An 18,040-nucleotide genomic window follows, 5' to 3' on the forward strand; every position below is an offset into this window, starting at 1 on the left:
TCGGGGCTGGATGCGAAGAATAGAGGGGTGGCAATACTGGTGGGGAAGCGGGTGTCGTTTGAGGCCAAGAACATAGTGGTGGATAACGGAGGCCGATACGTGATGGTGAGGTGGTAGGTTGCAGGGGACGGGGGTGGTATTGGTAAATGTATATGCCCCGAACTGGGACGACGCTGGATTAATGAAACATATGTTGGGGCGCATCCCGGACTTGGAGGTAGGAAGTTTGATAATGGGGGCGGGGGGCTTCAACACGGTGCTGGACCCAGCACTGGATCGCTCCAGATCCAGGACCGGAAAGAGGCCGGCTGCGGCCAAGGTGCTCAGGGGTTTATGGACCAAATGGGGGGAGTAGACCAGTGTAGATTTGCCTGGCCTTTGGCCAGAGAATTTTCTTTTTTCTCCCATGTACAGAAGGCCTACTTCCGGATAGATTTTTTTGTTCTGGGCAGGGCATTGATCTCGAAAGTGGAGGGAACGGAGTACTCGGCCATAGCCGTTTCGGACCACGCCCCGCACTGGGTGGAATTAGAGCTGGGGGAGGAGGGACCAACGCCCGCTGTGGCGGTTGGATGTGGGACTGTTGGCAGACGAGGAAGTGTGTGGGAGGGTGCGGGGGTGCATCGAAAGGTATCTGGAGGCCAACGACAACGGGGCGGTGCAGGTGGGAGTAGTATGGGTGGCCCTGGAGGCGGTGGTCAGGGGAGGGTTAATCTCTCATCAGGGCTCAGAGGGAGAAGGGAGAGGTTAGTGGGGGAGATTTTAAGAGTGGACAGGAGATATGCAGAGGCCCCTGAAGAGGGACTACTCAGGGAGAGGAAAAGTATCCAGACGGAGTTCGACCTGTTGACCACAGGGAAGGCAGAGACACAGTGGAGGAAGGCACAGGGGGCGATGTATGAATATGGGGAGAAGGCGAGCCGGATGCTGGCACATCAGCTCCGTAAGAGGATGGCAGAGAGGGAAATCGGTGGAGTCAAGGATGGAAGGGGAACTACGGTGCGGAGTGCGGTGAAAGTGAATGAGGCATTCAAGGCCTTCTACGAGGAGCTGTATAGGTCCCAGCCCCCAGGGGGAAAAGAGGGGATGCGACGATTCTTGGACCAATTGAGGTTCCCGAGGGTGGAGGAGCAGGAGGTGGCTGGTTTGGGGGCGCCAATTGGGGTGGAGGAGCTGGTTACAGGACTGGGGAGCATGCAGACAGGGAAAGCCGTGGGACCGGATGGGTTCCCGGTGGAGTTCTATAGAAAGTATGTAGACCTGTTAGCCCCGTTGCTGGTCAGGACTTTCAATGAGACAAGGGAGGGGGGGGGGACCCTGCCCCAGACAATGTCGGAGGCGACGATCCCTTTGATCCTGAAGCGGGATAAGGACCCACTGCAATGTGGGTCGTATAGGCCGATCTCGCTCCTCAACTTGGATGCTAAGTTGCTGGCAAAAGTGTTAGCTACGAGGATTGAGGACTGTGTCCTGGGGGTGATTTACGAGGACCAGACGGGGTTTGTAAAGGGCAGGCTAAATATCAATGTGCGGAGGCTGCTGAATGTGATTATGATGCCATCGGTGGAGGGAGAGGCGGAGATAGTGGCAGCTATGGATGTGGAGAAGGCCTTTGACCGAGTAGAGTGGGAGTATCTCTGGGAAGTGTTGAAGAGGTTTGGGTTCGGGGGAGGGTTTATTAGTTGGGTTAAGCTCCTGTATAGAGCCCCGGTGGCGAGTGTGGTCACGAACTGGCGGAGGTTGGAGTATTTCCGGCTGTACCGAGGGACGAGGCAGGGGTGCCCCCTGTCCCCCCTGCTGTTTGCATTAGCAATTGAACCTTTGGCCATGGCGTTAAGGGAGTCGGGGAAATGGAGGGGGGTGGTCCGAGGGGGACAGGAGCATCGAGTGTCGCTGTACGCAGACGACCTGTTGCTGTATGTGGCGGATCCAGTGGAGGGGATGGTTAAGGTCATGCAGATCCTAAGGGAGTTTGGGGACTTCTCGGGTTATAAGCTCAATGTGGGAAAGAGTGAGCTCTTTGTGGTGCATGCGGGGGATCAGGGAAGAGGGATAGACGCCCTACCGTTGAAGAGGGCAGAAAGGAGCTTTCGATACTTGGGGATCCAGGTAGCTAGGAGCTGGGGGGCACTGCACAAATTTAATTTGACGCGGCTGGTGGAGCAGATGGAGGAGGACTTTAAAAGGTGGAACATGTTGCCACTCTCGCTAGCGGGTAGGGTACAGTCGATCAAAATGGTGGTCCTCCCGAGGTTTCTTTTTGTATTCCAATGCCTCCCAATTGTGATTACCAAGGCCTTTTCTAAGAGGGTAAGCAGGAGCATTATGACTTCCGGTGGGGTGGGCGAGCAGGGCGGCCGCAAAAAAAAGAGCTCCCGCCCGTGGCCGCGATTCGCGGCGATTTCGGGGAAATCCCCGAGACCCCACGCACTCCCCGACTATCGTCGGCCTTTGGATCCGCCACGAGCAGCCAGCGGGGCCGGTTTAAAAGCCGGCGAAGAACCCCGCGCGGGTGTCGGGCGGCGGAGGCTGAGGTGCTGGGCCCGGCAGGTCGGAGCTGCGGGGGCGGAGCTACGAGGAGGCCGTGGCGGCAGGCCCGAGCGCCATGTAGGGAGACTGCTCCACGTCGGATGGCTCCCACCTAGGAAGAAGGTTGAAGCCTGGTCCCAGGTGAATGTAGAGGAGAAAGAAAGAAGATTTAAGGAAGTTTGGTAAAAGATTTTTTTTCTCAAAAAAGAAGAATGTCAGATTGATGAAGGGCAGGAGGGAGAAGGGGGAGAGAGGAGAAAGGAAAGAAGATAAAAAACAATAAGCCGCTAAAAGATGCGAAAAGCAGCGTCAAAGAAAGGAGGAAACGCGGGTTCGCCGCCGAAGGAGAAGACGAGCAAAAGTGTTGACAGGATGGAGGAAGCCGAACTGCAAGGCGGGGCCACACTACTTACGGTGGAGAAGATAACCGAGGTGATGGTGGTGGAGCTGGAAAAACAGTTTGTGAGGCACATGGAGGCCTTGAGGAAAGAGACGGCGGTCGTGTTGAGGTCATTGTTGGAGGAGGCAATCGGCCCGATGAGGGTGGAGGTGGCAAAGGCAATCAGCCGAGGTGAGAGAGCAGGGCGAGAAGATGAAGGAGGTGGAGGAGGCCGTGACACGACACAGCGACCAGGTCACCTCGATGGGGGACGAGCTGCGGAGGGTGGTGAAGGTTAACAGAGGACTCCGAGCAAAGCTGGAAGACTTGGAAAACCGCTCAAGGTGGCACAATTTGAGAATTGTGGGCTTGCCCGAAGGGACAGAGGGCCCAAGGCCAACGAAATACTTTGCTAAGAAGTTGGCGGAGCTGATGGGGGAGGGTGAGAACCCCACCCTGTACGAGCTAGATCGAGCTCATCGGTCATTAAGGCCGAAGCCCAAAGTGAACGAGCCGCCAAGGGCAGTAATTATCTGCTTCCATAAGTTTTGCATGAAGGAGAAAGTATTAAGCTGGGCGAAGCAGAAGCGTGAGGTGCTGTGGGATGGTACTGCGGTTCGGATCTACCAGGACTGGACGGTGGCAAAAAGACGAGCGGCGTTTGGGCGAGTGAAGGCGGCTTTGTACAAGAAGGGGGTACGATTTGGTGTGGTGTACCCGGCGAAGTTGAGAGTAACATATAAAGCCAAAGACTTTTATTTTGAGACAGCGGAGGCGGCTGAGGCGTTCGTGAGGGCAGAAGGCTTGGGACAGACGTGAAGAGCGGAACTAGAAGAAAGACTGTGGACTGTGTTTGAGCGGCTGGAAAATGTACAAATGTTACAACTTTCTTTTTACTGATTTGTATTGAAATTTGAAATTTACTTCTCTTTGCATTGTTACAGAGTTCAAGTTAATGGCGTTCTGTGTTGCGACGGTTAAATGTTATGTTAGTGAATTGTAGGGGTTGGATTGGTGGGTTTGTTTTGGTGTTTCTTTCTCTGGGACTGGGCGGAAGGGGGCGAGAGGTCTTGGCGGGGGGAGCCACCCGCGCTAGCTAACTAGAGTCAGTTAGTGAATGGGGGTGAGGTGAGAGGAGGACTGCGGATGTTGGAGCCTGGATACAAGTTGGAGGCCTACGAGGCGAGCAAGAGGGGGTTTTTCTCAGCGGTCCATAAGGTATACTCGCGGATCGACTTTTTTGTGGTGGGGAAGGCTTTGCTGGCTGGAGTCAAGGGGTCGGAATACTCTGCAATTGCAGTGTCAGATCACGCTCCACATTGGGTGAATATGGTGCTAGAGAAGGGGGCAGCGCAGAGACCGGGGTGGAAACTGGATGTGGGGCTTTTGGGGAACCAAGTATTCTGTGAGAAAATTGAAAAGGTAATTAAGGAATATGTAGGTTTCAATTGTACGGGTGAGGTGTCGAAGGCAGTCGTCTGGGAGGCTCTAAAGGCGGTGGTGAGAGGTGAGGTAATTTTGTTTAAGGCTAGGGTGGATAAAGAGGAGAGGTTGGAGCGGCAGAGGGTAATAGATGAGATGTTGGAGGTAGATAGGAGGTATGCAGAGGATGGGGACCCGGCGAAGCTGGAAAAGAGGAAGGAACTACAGGCGAGCTTCGACCGACTGTCCACCAGGAAGGCGGTGCGCCAACTGAGACGAGGCAAGGGGTGCAGTTTATGAACATGGAGATAAGTATGTTAGCAGGTCAGCTCCGGAGGGAGGCAGCGGCAAGGGAAATTCTTCAGGTGAAGGATAGGGCAGGGAAGTTGGTGGTGGCCCCAGTGCTGATTAACAAGGTTTTTGAGGAGTTTTATGAGAGGTTGTACAAGTCAGAGCCACTCTGAGGAGACCGTGAGATGCAGGAATTTCTCGATGGGTTGGAGTACCCGAGGCTAGGGGAGGGGGACAGGGCTACATCAGAAGGAGCAATAGTGGAGCAGGAGATAAAGGATGCGATTGGGAGGATGCAGTCGGGGAAGGTGGCTGGCCGGATGGGTTTCCGGTGGAATATTATAAAAAATTTAAGGATAGGTTGGCACCCCTGATGGTGGGGATGTTTGAGGAGGCGATAGGGAAGGGAGTGTTGCCACAATCCTTGGGGCAGGCATCGATTTCCCTGTTACTAAAAAAAGATAAGGATCCGACGGAGTGTGGGTCGTATAACCCATATCACTTCTGAATGTGGACGTAAAAGTGTTGGCGAAGGTACTGACGGGTAGGCTGGAGGAGTGCCTCCCGAAGGTGATAGGGGAGGATCAGACGGGGTTCGTGAAAGGGAGGCAGCTGTTTTTGAACATTAGGAGGGTTTTGAACATCGTTATGGCACCGGCGGAAAGAAAGGAAACAGAGGTTGTTGTGGCATTGGACGCCGAGAAGGCGTTTGATCGAGTAGAATGGGGGTACCTGATGGCAGTGCTGGAGCGGTTTGGGATTGGACCAAGGTTTGTGAACTGGGTAAAGATATTATATAAGGAACCGAAGGCGAGTGTCCGCACAAATAATATCAGTTCGAGATACTTCTATCTCCACCGTGGGACGAGACAGGGATGTCCTATGTCCCCCCTGCTGTTTGCACTTGCGATTGAGCCGCTGGCTATCGCATTGAGAAGTTCGGGAGCATGGAAAGGAATAGTGCGGGGGGGGGGGAATAGAGCATAGGGTGTCCTTATATGCCGACGACTTGCTGCTGTATGTGTCGGAGCCGAGTGCGTCGATAGGAGGAATATTGGAGCTACTTCGGGTATTTGGGTCTTTCTCGGGGTACAAGTTGAACCTGGACAAGAGTGAGTACTTTGTGGTGTCTCGGCCGGGGGTTGGAGGGCTGCCATTCCGTAGAGCAGGGACTCATTTTAGGTATCTGGGGGTGCAGGTTGCCCGGGAGTGGGGGAGGTTTCGCAGGTACAACATCACTAGTTTGGTGGGGAGAGTGAAAGCCGATCTGGCAAGGTGGGACAGCCTTCCTCTGTCACTGGCAGGTCGGGTACAGGCGGTTAAAATGAATGTGTTGCCGCGATTCCTGTTTATTTTTCAATGCCTACCGATTTTCCTGCCAAAGTCCTTTTTCAGGGCGATTGAGGGAAGGATTACCTCATTCATATGGGGAGGGAAGGTGGCCAGAGTGAGAAAGGTGCTGCTACAGAGGGGAAGGCAGGCAGGGGGTTATTGTCTCCCGAACTTCTTGTACTACTACTGGGCGGCGAATGTGGAGAAAGTGCGGAGCTGGGTCAGAGGGGTGGATTCTCAGTGGGTCAGAATGGAGGAGAGTTTGTGCAGTGGGTTGGGGCTGAAGGCACTTGCAACTGCGCCGCTCCCGATAGCTCCGGGGAAATATTCAGGGAGTCCGGTAATAATAGCTTCATTGAAAATCTGGAGGCAGTTTCGCCAACACTTCGGGTTGGGTTTAGGGTCAAGGGAAATGCCGATTCGGGGGAACCACAGATTTGAGCCAGGGAGATGGGATGGAAGTTTTCGGAAATGGGAAGAGAAGGGGATTAAGACGCTAAAAGAGTTGTTTCTTCGGGGTCGGTTTGCAGGATTGAGGGAGCTGGAAGCAAAGTATGGGCTAGAGCAGGGAGAAGAGTTTAGGTACATGCAGGTTCGGGATTTTGCCAGGAAGGAGATACAGAGCTTCCCAGAGGAACCGGCCTCCACATTGCTGGAGGAGGTGTTGACGACAAGGGGACTGGAGAAGGGGGCAGTGTCAGCGGTGTACGGAGCTATTCTGGAAGAGGATAAGGCACCACTGGAAGGGATCAAAGCAAAGTGGGAGGAAGAGCTGGGAGAGGTTATAGAGGAGGGGGTCTGGTGTGAGGTGCTCCGGAGAGTGAATGCCTTCTCATGTGCGAATTTGGGGCTGATACAGCTGAAGGTGGTATATAGAGCGCACCTCACGAGGACGAGGATGAGCCGATTTTTTGAAGGAGTAGAAGATGTGTGTGAGCGTTGCGGGGGATGCCCCGCTAATCCCGTTCATATGTTTTGGTCCTGTCCAAAGCTAGGGGAGTACTGGAAGGAGGTGTTTCGGGTAATTTCCAAGGTGGTGCGTGTGAAACTGGACCCGGGTCCCCAGGAGGCCATATTCGGGGTGTCGGACCAGCCAGGGTTGGAAACGGGAGCGGAGGCAGATATCATAGCCTTCGCCTCGTTGATCGCCCGAAGGCGGATCCTGCTGGGATGGAGAGCAGCCTCTCCACCCAGTGCCCTGGTGTGGCGGGGGTACCTGTTGGAATACTTGACCCTTGAGAAGGTTGGGTTCGAACTGAGGGGAAGCTCGGAGGGGTTCTACAAGTCATGGGCACTATTTATTATGCACTTTCAAGAACTGGATAACATCGAACATTAGTTGGGGGGGTGGGTGGGGTGGGGGGAGGGGGGCTGTGTAGATTAAGGGTGACTACGGGTAATCCCTGATTCCTTTTTGTCATTTGTTTATGTAAACATGTGGGCTGAGGTTTGGGGGTTGGTGGGCGGATGGGATCATTGTTATTATGGGGATTGACGTATCTTGCTGATTAATGTTTATTGTTGATGGGTGTAAATGTGGGAGAAAATGTGAAAAAGGAGAATAAAAAAAAGCAGGAGCATTATGCGATTTGTGTGGGCGAGCAAGACCCTGAGGGTAAGGAGGGGGTTCCTGGAGCGTAGTAGAGATAGAGGAGGTCTGGCGTTGCCGAATCTGGGTGGCTACTACTGGGCAGCCAACGTGGCGATGATCCGTGAGTGGGTGATGGAGGGAAAGGGGGCAGCATGGAAGAGATTGGAGATGGCGTCCTGCAAAGGAACGAGCATGGGGGCGCTGGTGACAGCACCGCTGCCGCTCTCGCCAACACGGTACACCACGAGTCCGGTGGTGGCAGCAACGCTAAAGATCTGGGGGCAGTGGAGACGACACGGGGGTGCGATGGGAGCCTCGGCGTGGTCCCCGATCAGAGATTACCATCGGTTTGTCCCAGGAAGGATGGACGGGGGGGTTTCAGAGCTGACATCGGGCAGGGATTAGAAGAATGGGTGACCTGTTCATCGATGGGACGTTTGCGAGCTTAGGGGCGTGGAGGAGAAATTTGGACTACCCCCGGGAAATGCCTTCAGGTACATGCAAGTGAGGGCGTTTGTGAGGCGGCAGGTGAGGGAATTCCCGCTGCTCCCGGCACAGGGGATTCAAGACAGGGTGATTTCGGGTGTATGGGTCGGAGAGGGCAAGTTGTCGGCGATATACCAGGAGATGAAAGAAGAGGGGGAGGCTTTGGTAGAGGAGCTGAAGGGTAAATGGGAAGAGGAGCTGGGGGAGGAGATTGAGGAGGGTCTATGGGCTGATGCCCTAAGTAGGGTAAATTCCTCGTCCTCGTGTGCCAGGCTTAGCCTGATACAATTTAAGGTTGTTCACAGAGCGCCTATGACGGGGGCGAGGCCAAGTAGGTTCTTTGGGGTGGAGGACAGATGTGGGAGGTTCTCAGGAAGCCCAGCGAACCATGTCCATATGTTTTGGTCATGCCCGGCACTGGATGGGTTCTGGAGGGGAGTTGCAAGAACAGTATCTAAGGTGGTGAAAGTCCGGGTCAAGCCAAGCTGGGGGCTAGCACTATTTGGAGTAGCGGACAAGCCGGGAGTGCAAGAGGCGAAAGAGGCCGGCATTCTGGCCTTTGCGTCCCTGGTAGCCCGGCGAAGGATCTTGTTAGTATGGAAGGATGCGAAGCCCCCCAGTGTGGAAGCCTGGATAATTGATATGGCACGGTTTCTCAAGTTGGAAAGGATAAAGTTTGCCTTGAGAGGGTCTGTGCATGGGTTCTCCAGGCGGTGGCAACCGTCCCTAGACCATCTCGTGGAGCGTTAGATGGCGTTCGGTCGACAGCAGCAGCAACCCAGGGTTGGGGGGGGGGGATATCTCTTTCTGGCGGGCGGGGGGGGGTGATAGGGAAGGGGGTCCTTCGGGGGGGGGGGGCGCATCTGAGCAAGAAAATACATAAACGATCCGGAAAACTGATATGTACGGGAGGAATCCAATGTACAAAGTTCTGTATTATATTGATTTGCCATGTTTATGTCTTGCTATGCGAGTTTTTTCTTCTTTTTTGTTACCGGTGGGGGGGGGGGGGGTTGTTTATATGGTTGAAAATTCTGTTAAAAATTCTTAATAAACATATTTTCAAAAAAAAAAAGAAAGTGGTCGTCCGGGAGGGGAATTATTTCATTCAAGGCCCATAAGGATAGGACAGGGAGGTAGGAGAAGTGGCAGTTGTTGAATGAGGTGGTTGAGGTTGGTTGGAGTACTCTGTGGCCCCGCAAAGTAGTTGCTGGCGGAGAGAAAGAGGCTGCAGGGCAGTTTGACCGGCTGACGACAGGATGGGCAGTGGTTCAACTGCTGCGGGCACGGGGGGAGGTGCAGTATGAGTGGGGAGAAGGCGAGTCGTATGTTGGCCTACCAGCTGTGGCAACTGGCTGCGTCAAGGAAATTCCTTCATGTGGAGGCAGAATGGGGGGGGGGGGGGGGGGAGTGGTGTTGGCTCCAGAGAGGATAAATGAGGTGTTCAAGGCCTTCTAAGAGAGGCTGAATAGGGCCGGGAAGTGACTGGTCTGGGTCAGTTTTTAGATGGGCTTGACTTCCCGGAGGAGGTGGGGAAGAGGCAGGTGCTGGAGGAACCATTGGAGCTAAATGAGTTGATGGAGTGCATTGGCATGATGCAGTCAGGCAAGGCGGATGGGTTCCTGGTGGAATTTTATAAGTAGTTCGCAATGGAGTTGGCCCTCCACCATTTGGACATGTTCACTGAGTGGGAAAGGGGGAGCTGCCGGCTAAGCTGGCGCAGATGTCGATATCTCTGATCCCTAAAAAGAGGAAGGATCCATTGGAGTGCAGGTCCTATAGGCCCATCACGCTGCTGAATTGAATACAGACACGAAAGTCCTGGCAAAGGTATTGGGGAGACGTTTGGAGGGGTGCTTACTGGAGGTTGTCTCAGAGGACCAAACGCGGTTTGTGAAGGGGAGGCAGCTTTCTTGTGACATGAGGTTGCTAAACGTAATTGTGACCCTATCGGATGTGGGGGTGGAATGCCGGAGGTGATTGTGTCAATGAATGCAGAGAGGGCCAGTAACCGGGTAGAGTGGAGGTATTTGTTTGAAATCCTGGGCAGGTTTGTGCCGAGGTGTGGCTTGGGTTCGATTGCTGTATGCGTTCCCCCATGGCAAGTGAATGAATGAGACAAACTCGGAGTATTTTGGGCAGGGGTGTCCGCTGTCCCTACTGCTGTTCACGCTGGCAATTGAGCCCTTGGTGATGGCATGTCGAGCCTTGGCTGAGTGGCGGGGGATTGAGGGGGTGACAGGGAGCACCAAGTGTCATTGTAGGTCGATGACATGTTGCTGTTAATGACGGATCCGTTAAAAAGCATGGGCAGAATCATGGACTTACTGGACAGGTTTGGGGCCTTCTTGGGCTATGAACTGAATGTTGGGAAAAGCGAGGTGTTCCAGTGAACACATCGGGGCGGGAAGCGAACCTGGGGGCTGTGCCATTTAAGGTGGCAAGCAAGAGGTTCTTTACATATATTTTTCCCCCCTATCATATTTTCCCCTTTCCTTACCTTTTCTCCGTTTTGCTTCCCCCTGCTCCCCTTTTTCTCATTTTACCTCTCTCCCACCCATGTCCCCTCTCCCACACATCTACATCTGTCACAGCTTACCCTCTGTGATTTTGTTTCTCTGCTGTTTGGCCTTTCACATCTTTTATTCACTCTGGGGACTGCCATTTGCACTCTTTTCCCGTGAGTTCTGTGGCTATGACTCATCTTTCATTCCCTCACCCTACAGTATAAATATCTCCCACTTTCTATGCCTTTTAGTTTTGACGAAGGGTCACCTGGACAAGCGTTGGCACTTTTCTCTCCTTGCAGATGCTGCCAGACTTGCTGAGATTTTCCAGCATTTTCTCTTCTGTTTCTCAACAGGTTCCAGTATCTCGGGATCCAGGTAACACATGATTGGGCCACGATGCATAGGTGGAACTTGATGTGGTTGGTGGAGGAGGTTAAGAGGAACCTTAAACGGTGGGATACTCTGCCCCTGACATTGGCAGGGAGGGCACAGGTGGTAAAGATGAACATATTGCCAAGATTTCTGTTTCAATAGCTCCCGATTTTCCTCCCCAAGGCCTTTTTTCGGAAGGTAGATGCATTAATCTTGGAATTTGTGTGGCAGGGAGAGGGCTAAGGGTTAATAGGACTCTGTTGCAAAGGCAGAAGAGGGAAAGGGGTTCGCGCTCCCAAATTTGTTGCATTATCATTGGGCAGCGAATGTGGAAAAGGTGAGACAATGTTGGGGGGGTGCAGATTAGGTAGGTTAGAGGAGGAATCTTTAAAGGGTACGACCCTGAAGGCTCTCGTGTTGGCCCCATTGCCATTTGCCCCAAGGAAGTTCACGAATGGTTCAGTGGTGGAGTCATCCATGAAAATTTGGAAACAGCTGAGACACTTTAAATTGGGGCGCATGTAGGTGCCCAAATCATAGGTTTGCACCGGGTGTGGGCGGTGGGGGAGGAGGAAACGGATGGATGGGATGTACAGGAGACGGAGAGAGGAAGGGCTAGTGCAGGTCAGGGACATGTTTGTGGAAGGCAAGTTTGTTGGGTTAGAGGAATTGCTGGAGAAGTTTGAGCTGCCACGAGGGAATAAATTCAGATACTGTCTGGTGCGGGACTTTGCGCGCAAGGAGTTGCCTTCATTCTCTCGGGTGTCGGAATGTACCCTTTTGGAGAAAATATTGCTTCCGAATGAAGGGGGTATGGTAGGATTGGGGACATCTATGGGTGGTTGGGAGAACAGAGCACGACATTACTAAAAAGGATCAAGCGGAGTTGGGAGGGAGATAGGATGGGGACTTTGGTGCGAAGCAGTGCGCCAAGTGAACTCAACCTCCATCTGCGCAAGGATGAGTCTTATACCATGTAATGTGGTGCGTAGGGGCCACATAACTGTGGCCCGGATGAGTGGATTTTCCCCAGAGGTAGTGGACGGGTGTGGGAGGAGGCCGGTGCATCATGCCCATGTGTTCTGGGGATGTGTGGAGTTGGAGAACCTTTGGGAGGCGGTATTTAGGAACCTACCGAGGATTGTAGGGTTTGAGATGAAGCTGGACCCTGTGGTGGCAATCTTTGGAGTGTAGGAGGTGGAGGGGGGGGAGAGGGGGAGGGGGTGGGGGGGGAGGGGGGGAGTGGGGGGGGGGGTGATGACGTGGCCTTCGCCTCTCTGATTGCCCGGTGATGGATACTTTTGAATTGGATATCAGCTACGCTTCCGGGGGTCGCGCATGGTTGGAAGACTTGTACGGGTTTGGCGGGTTGGTGAAAATCCAATTTACCCTAAGGGAGCCGACAGAGGGCTTCGAGGTACAGTGGGAGGCCGTTCATGACTATATTTGAGGAGCTGTTTGTCGCGGGGTAAAAATGGGAAAAATATACAAACTGTATACTCAGTTGGATGTTATGGATGTGTTACTATGTTGAACATATTTGGAATAAAATACCTTTCTTTAAAAAAAAAAAGGAATGGTAAAGTGAGTGCTGCAGAGTTCAAAGTTAAGCTTATGTTATGCTTCAGTAACTTGGTGACTATAGCTCACCAATCCATTCTGCACTTAATAGTTGTTTGATTATACCTCTTTGAATAAATTATTTCAAAAATAGGAAATGTTTTTGCCTGGTTTATGACAGCAGCAGATAAACTACACTGATCTATTCTCTGCTGATATTATTCATGAAAGACAAATATCCGCTCCTGCCCTTTATAAATTGTGAAATCTGCTTTTTGCATGCAACGCATGCTAATCGTGCTTAAGCTCAACAGCAGTACATATTTGGCTCAAAAAAATATTGCCTATTATAAATATTATCTCCTAATTAAAATTCAAATCCTTTCAGTTTTATTATTTTTTTCCAGTGATACAATTTCATTAGGAAGGTTGTACATTACAAATCTGACTCTTCGAGCTTTCAGGTAATTTGGAGGAAATTGTATTCATGATGAAATAAAGCTGCACATTAATAGACAGTAATTGCCAACCATGTATTTGGTTGATTATTTGTCACTGATTCATGATTTTAAAGGTATTATCATAAAACGTAAGTAATCATTGAGTTTGTTTGTTGCTGATGTGTTGTCTGGTGGTAAATCTGCCTGTCTTCAATTGTAAGGTAAGTTCACTGTTGTGTAAATTAATGCAATGCAATACAATCTATCACTAAGAAACTCATTTCCTTGTTTTTTCAAGCATTAGTTTGACTAATTATTTTGCTTAACCCGGAAGGCCAGGAGCATATTGCTGATAAAACTGGAGCATGTTTATTTGAGCTCTTTTAAAATTAGCTCTTCAAAAAACTCAATTTAGCCACTACAAAGTTTGTAGACTTTTTAAAAAAAAAAACATTATTAAACAACTGTAATTTTAACTTCTTACTAAAATATTATGATCACATTTATTAATTTCTTCATAATTCAGGAGTTGGTGCAGTGTTCCTTGGGAAAGAGGATGACCTTGGGCGATGTGACGTTTATTGTGTTGGCTTGATCATTTCTGTTCCTCTTTGCTATAAATGAAAATTTGCATGCAAAATCGCATTTTGTCTCTCTTTGAATTGCCAAAATTAACTCTGTTCACGTTGCATATGTAATGAAATTGTGATTTCCACTGTCGTCCTTAACTTTGATTCTCACTGCTTTTTGAAAGAGATCCCTGGCTGTTTATCAGGCTTCAATTCTGTATGAAGTGTAGCTTGCATATGCTTATTGCGTTTTATACCTGTGAACATTGCCACTGATGCCTCTTGTCAGAAAATAGTATGGTGTGAAAAATCTACCATTGTTCTCACTCGATATCCAGTGAGACCAATTTCAAGCATCTGAGTCCGTTCTACCATATTGTTTGACTGAAAAGAGAGGAATGGTTTCACCCTCCCAGAAAACACAATACTACCGAAAACCTCTGCTCAGCACCAGGTGGGTTCAACGTCTCCCACTCGAGAAAGGACCTGGGGAAAGCACAGTTGTGAACTCGTGCTGCTCAGTGGATCAGCTTAGTATCAGTATTTATGCATTAGAAGGAACATCTTTGGTGTTGATTCAAGCCGACAAAACCAGCAGTGATTTTCTTCCTCTTCTCTGTCATTTTTGTAACAGTGGCAGGAAGCCACTTTAGATGCTTGATTAAGAGATGTATCATCTCCAGGGGTGACGTTCCTACATCTGAATCAGTCCTTCCAGTTAATTCAGTCAGTTAATTCCGTGCTGTTTTTTAGTCCATTAATTTTATATGTGGTGAATTGGTTCTCATAATTAAAGTCAAGATGAACAGTCTACAACCCTGTTGCTTGAAGAGACAGTACTATTTAATCGAAGGTTACAACACAATCCTGTATGTTCCTCAACATCAAGTATTTGTCCAGTTCCCTTTTACAATTATTTATTGATTCAGCTTCCACCACCATTTCAGATAGAGCATTCTGGATCCTGACAACTGAGTAAAAGATTTCCCTTTTATTTTCCCTCCCCATATCTTTTTTCCAACGACATTGAATCTGTGACCTTTAGTTATTGACCCCTTGGAATTTTGTTCTCTTTGTTCTATTAAAACCTCTCATCATCATCACCATTTTGAAAACTACTATTGGACCATATTGTAACCTTTTCCTGTTCCAAGGACAACAGTCCTAACTCTTAGAACTTCACCTCATGACTGAAGTCTCTCATCCCTGGCACAATCCTGGTAAATTTGCTTTGTACTCTTTCTAAGACCTTTATACCCTTCCTGTGTGGTTCCCAGAATTGTCCGCAAGACTCCAAATGAGGCCTATTTAGTGATTTAGAAAGTTCCAGCATGACATCTCTGCTTTTGTGCTCTATTCCTCTACTGATAAACCCGAATAACCCATATGCCTTTTAAAACACTCTATAATCTTGTCCTGTGATGTTTTAAAGATTTGTGTATGCGGGCACTAAGACCTCTCTCCTCACGTATACTTTGCATTAATAGCATCCTGTTTAGTCCTCTGAAAGTGTATGACTTCTTCACTTCACACTTCTTATTGTTGTCCACCTGCCTTACTTCCATTCACCATTCTGTCCGTCATCCTGAAGATGACAACTAACCTCATCATAATCTACTCCTTTGCTTTGTTCTGTTGTGAGTCCGGAGTTTCCATTGAGCTCAAACATTTTAACAAATATGTATAGAAAGGGAAATTCTAAATGGGAGCACTGCCTTGGACAATTGAAGCAGTGCGCCCAGAAAAATCACTGGTCAGTATAGATCTCCAGACGTTAGGTGTGGCAGAATCCATTCCATTTGACATAGCAACAGATTCAAACTTTGAACAATGCAGTTATCCTCTTTATCGCCTGATGGCGACCAATAGTAATTGGGTCTCATTTAATTTTTTGCTGCTTGAGGTGCAATCCTGATTGTTTGTTGACAAAGTTTATAAAGAAAATTTTTTTAGAGTGCCCAATTAATTTTTTCCAATTAAGGGGCAATTTAACGTGGCCAATGTACCTACCCTGCACATCTTTTGGGTTGTGGGGGTGAAATCCACGCAAACATGGGGAGAATGTGCAAACTCCACATGGATAGGACCCAGAGCCAGGATCAGACCAGGGACTTTGGTGCCGTGAGGCAGCAGTGCTAACCAACATTGCATATTGATTTGAATTCCTTGAAACAGAAGAGTTCATTTGGGGCATGATTTGATTGTTGCAAAAAGCGTACACGGGCCCAATCCATTTCCTTACAGAGATATTATCATTTGGTGGTGTGGCGTCTATCAACAGCAGCAGAACTCTTTTGCAAATGCTGACTGATCTGCTATGTAATTCTATCATTTTCTGTTTATATTTAGAGTTTCAGTATTTGAAGAATTTTCTTTCTATTTATGTATCATTTGTTCTTTTGTTCTACAGGTTGAATACTGCCAGTGATAACATGCTTAACTTTACACTTGAGTTTACAAACTGGAAGAGGCTTCCCTCGTTTGTGGGACAGATTATTTTCTGTCACAGAGCAAACTCCACTCGGGCTCGGGAGAAGTATTTTGGTATGTAAGCTTTCTTAAGTGCAAATTCCGTACAGTTGAGTTGCTGCGCTAGTAAGTCGCAGATTCTTACTTGAAACTGAGGTCACTAAATTTAGAAGCATAAATGTTCTTTTTGAAAAAGCTTTTGTTGTTGAGATATGCTTGTTTAACCTGTTTTGCTACCCTACAACTAACTGCTTGCTTGTTTTTGCCTGTTGAATCCTCTTGACTTTGTGTGGGGCTGTCTTTTAAAAAAAATTCCTTCTTCATAGTTTTAAACATGTTTATTTGATTTGATTTATCTTGAGATTCCTATCTTTTGTGACTCATTTGTTCAAACTTTATATTTGTATAAAACACACCAGTGGTTTTTACCTCACGATTTTCATCATTGTAAATGCCTTAAATGCTACTTGTTTCTTGGTCCACTTTCTTTTGATTTCTCTGCTCTTCAGTAATAATTTTCGATGAATTTTAACTGAAACCATTAGAAAATGAACTTGAACTTATAAACATTTCAGTTCTTTTGAGAGATACGTTATGAAGCTGTTTTGACCATCATTAAATACATAGTGATTTAATTTTAGTTAAAGTATTTACAGAAGACTGTCTATTCAGCCCAACAGATCCTTGCTGGTGTCAATGCTCCATCTCCCATTCCCCTGCCTCTCATCCTATCAGCATATCCTTATCTTCCTTTCTCCTATTTTGTGTTTATCCAGTTTCCTCTTGATTGAGTGTACGCTGTTCTCTGCAATGACTCCCTGCGGTAGAGATTTCCACATTCTAGCCACTCTCTGGTTAAAGAGGCTTGTCCTGAATTTCCTATAGGATATATTCATAACTATCTTGCATTTATGTTCTCAAGGTTTGATCTCACCCTCGAGGCAAACAACATCTCTACATCCAACCTGTTGAACCTTTTCATAAGCTTCGACCCCTCTATTCGTTAGTTACTCCTCGTCTGAAATTTGCATGGGATTGTGGTGTTCAAAATTATTTTTTAAATTCTCAATGCCAATGCAATTGAATTAATCACTGTAGAACATCATGCATAGTAATGCTAAATTTGAAATGGTCTCTCGTAAAATAGAGAGCCATTGAAATTATCACCCGACTTCGATTTTCTTGAGACGCATTTTGTATGGTTGTAGTGGATGTTCAGTTCCGAAGTGGTTCCTATTCACTTTACGTTGCTTTCAGATGTAGCATTTATGATCGCTATTTAAGACTGTTAGGCAAAACTTCTTTTTGTTACTGATCTTCTACCTATCTATCCTGAGCGCATTGTCTCCTACATGAAGTGATGTTTTGTTGGATTCTGGGCAGCCGCTTGTGTTGTGACACCCCGGGCTAATGCGTGGTCAATTCCAGCCCAACTTGACTCTGAGTTGCAACACAATTGAAACTAACAAATCATTCCTAGAAAATATCCAAAGTCTTTGGCTGCCCAATAACTAGTGACCAGATTTGTAATTTTAAACGCAATTCATTTTTATTAATGATGACTACAATTAAATATGCAGAAAAACTGGTTAACTATTATCCGATTCCTAAGCCCTCTCTAACTCGTCCCATCCTCTACATACACAAGACAGACAAACACAGAGGGGAAAGAGAGGAGTAAAATAATGATGAAAGTAAAAGGATGAGCCTTTGTTTCAGAAGGCCATTTTCCAGTACACCTTTCTTCAATCTAGGCCTTCAGTTGGAGGTTTTTGTTTTCAGTCTGAAATGGTTTTCACTGTAGATTCACCCAGGTTTCAAATCGTCTCTGCAGTTTCAGAAAACAGCAGATAGGCAATATTTCTGGAGAGAGAGAGGCAAGCACTTACAGGTGCTCCTTACAGCATCCAGGATTTTACTGTCACTTCCTGCATCCTCTGAAAACCTGCCACTCGGGTAGGACCAATTACTGCCTGTCCCTGTGCGGAATGCAGCCGTTGGCCAATTCATTGGCCGCCAGCCAATTGAACCGAATCTCTCCGATCTCTCGGGCGCCAAGAAATCTGAGTTTTACTGCTCAAAAGCTATAT

The 18,040-nt window shown here is 48.5% G+C and overlaps 1 protein-coding gene across 5 annotated transcripts in view; it reads left to right on the forward strand.

Moving 5' to 3' along the window:
• The window catches only part of asb3 (ankyrin repeat and SOCS box containing 3), a 160,503-nt gene that overhangs the window by 133,332 nt on the left and 9,131 nt on the right, over positions 1-18,040 (forward strand). For all 5 annotated transcript variants that reach the window (XM_072507877.1, XM_072507879.1, XM_072507881.1 and 2 more), the window contains one exon: positions 15,892-16,025. In XM_072507877.1, coding sequence (XP_072363978.1) covers positions 15,892-16,025 — 134 coding nt within the window. The remainder of the gene's footprint in view (positions 1-15,891; positions 16,026-18,040) is intronic.

This window comes from Scyliorhinus torazame, chromosome 1 (assembly GCF_047496885.1).
Source record: "Scyliorhinus torazame isolate Kashiwa2021f chromosome 1, sScyTor2.1, whole genome shotgun sequence".
Classification (NCBI taxonomy): domain Eukaryota; kingdom Metazoa; phylum Chordata; class Chondrichthyes; order Carcharhiniformes; family Scyliorhinidae; genus Scyliorhinus; species Scyliorhinus torazame.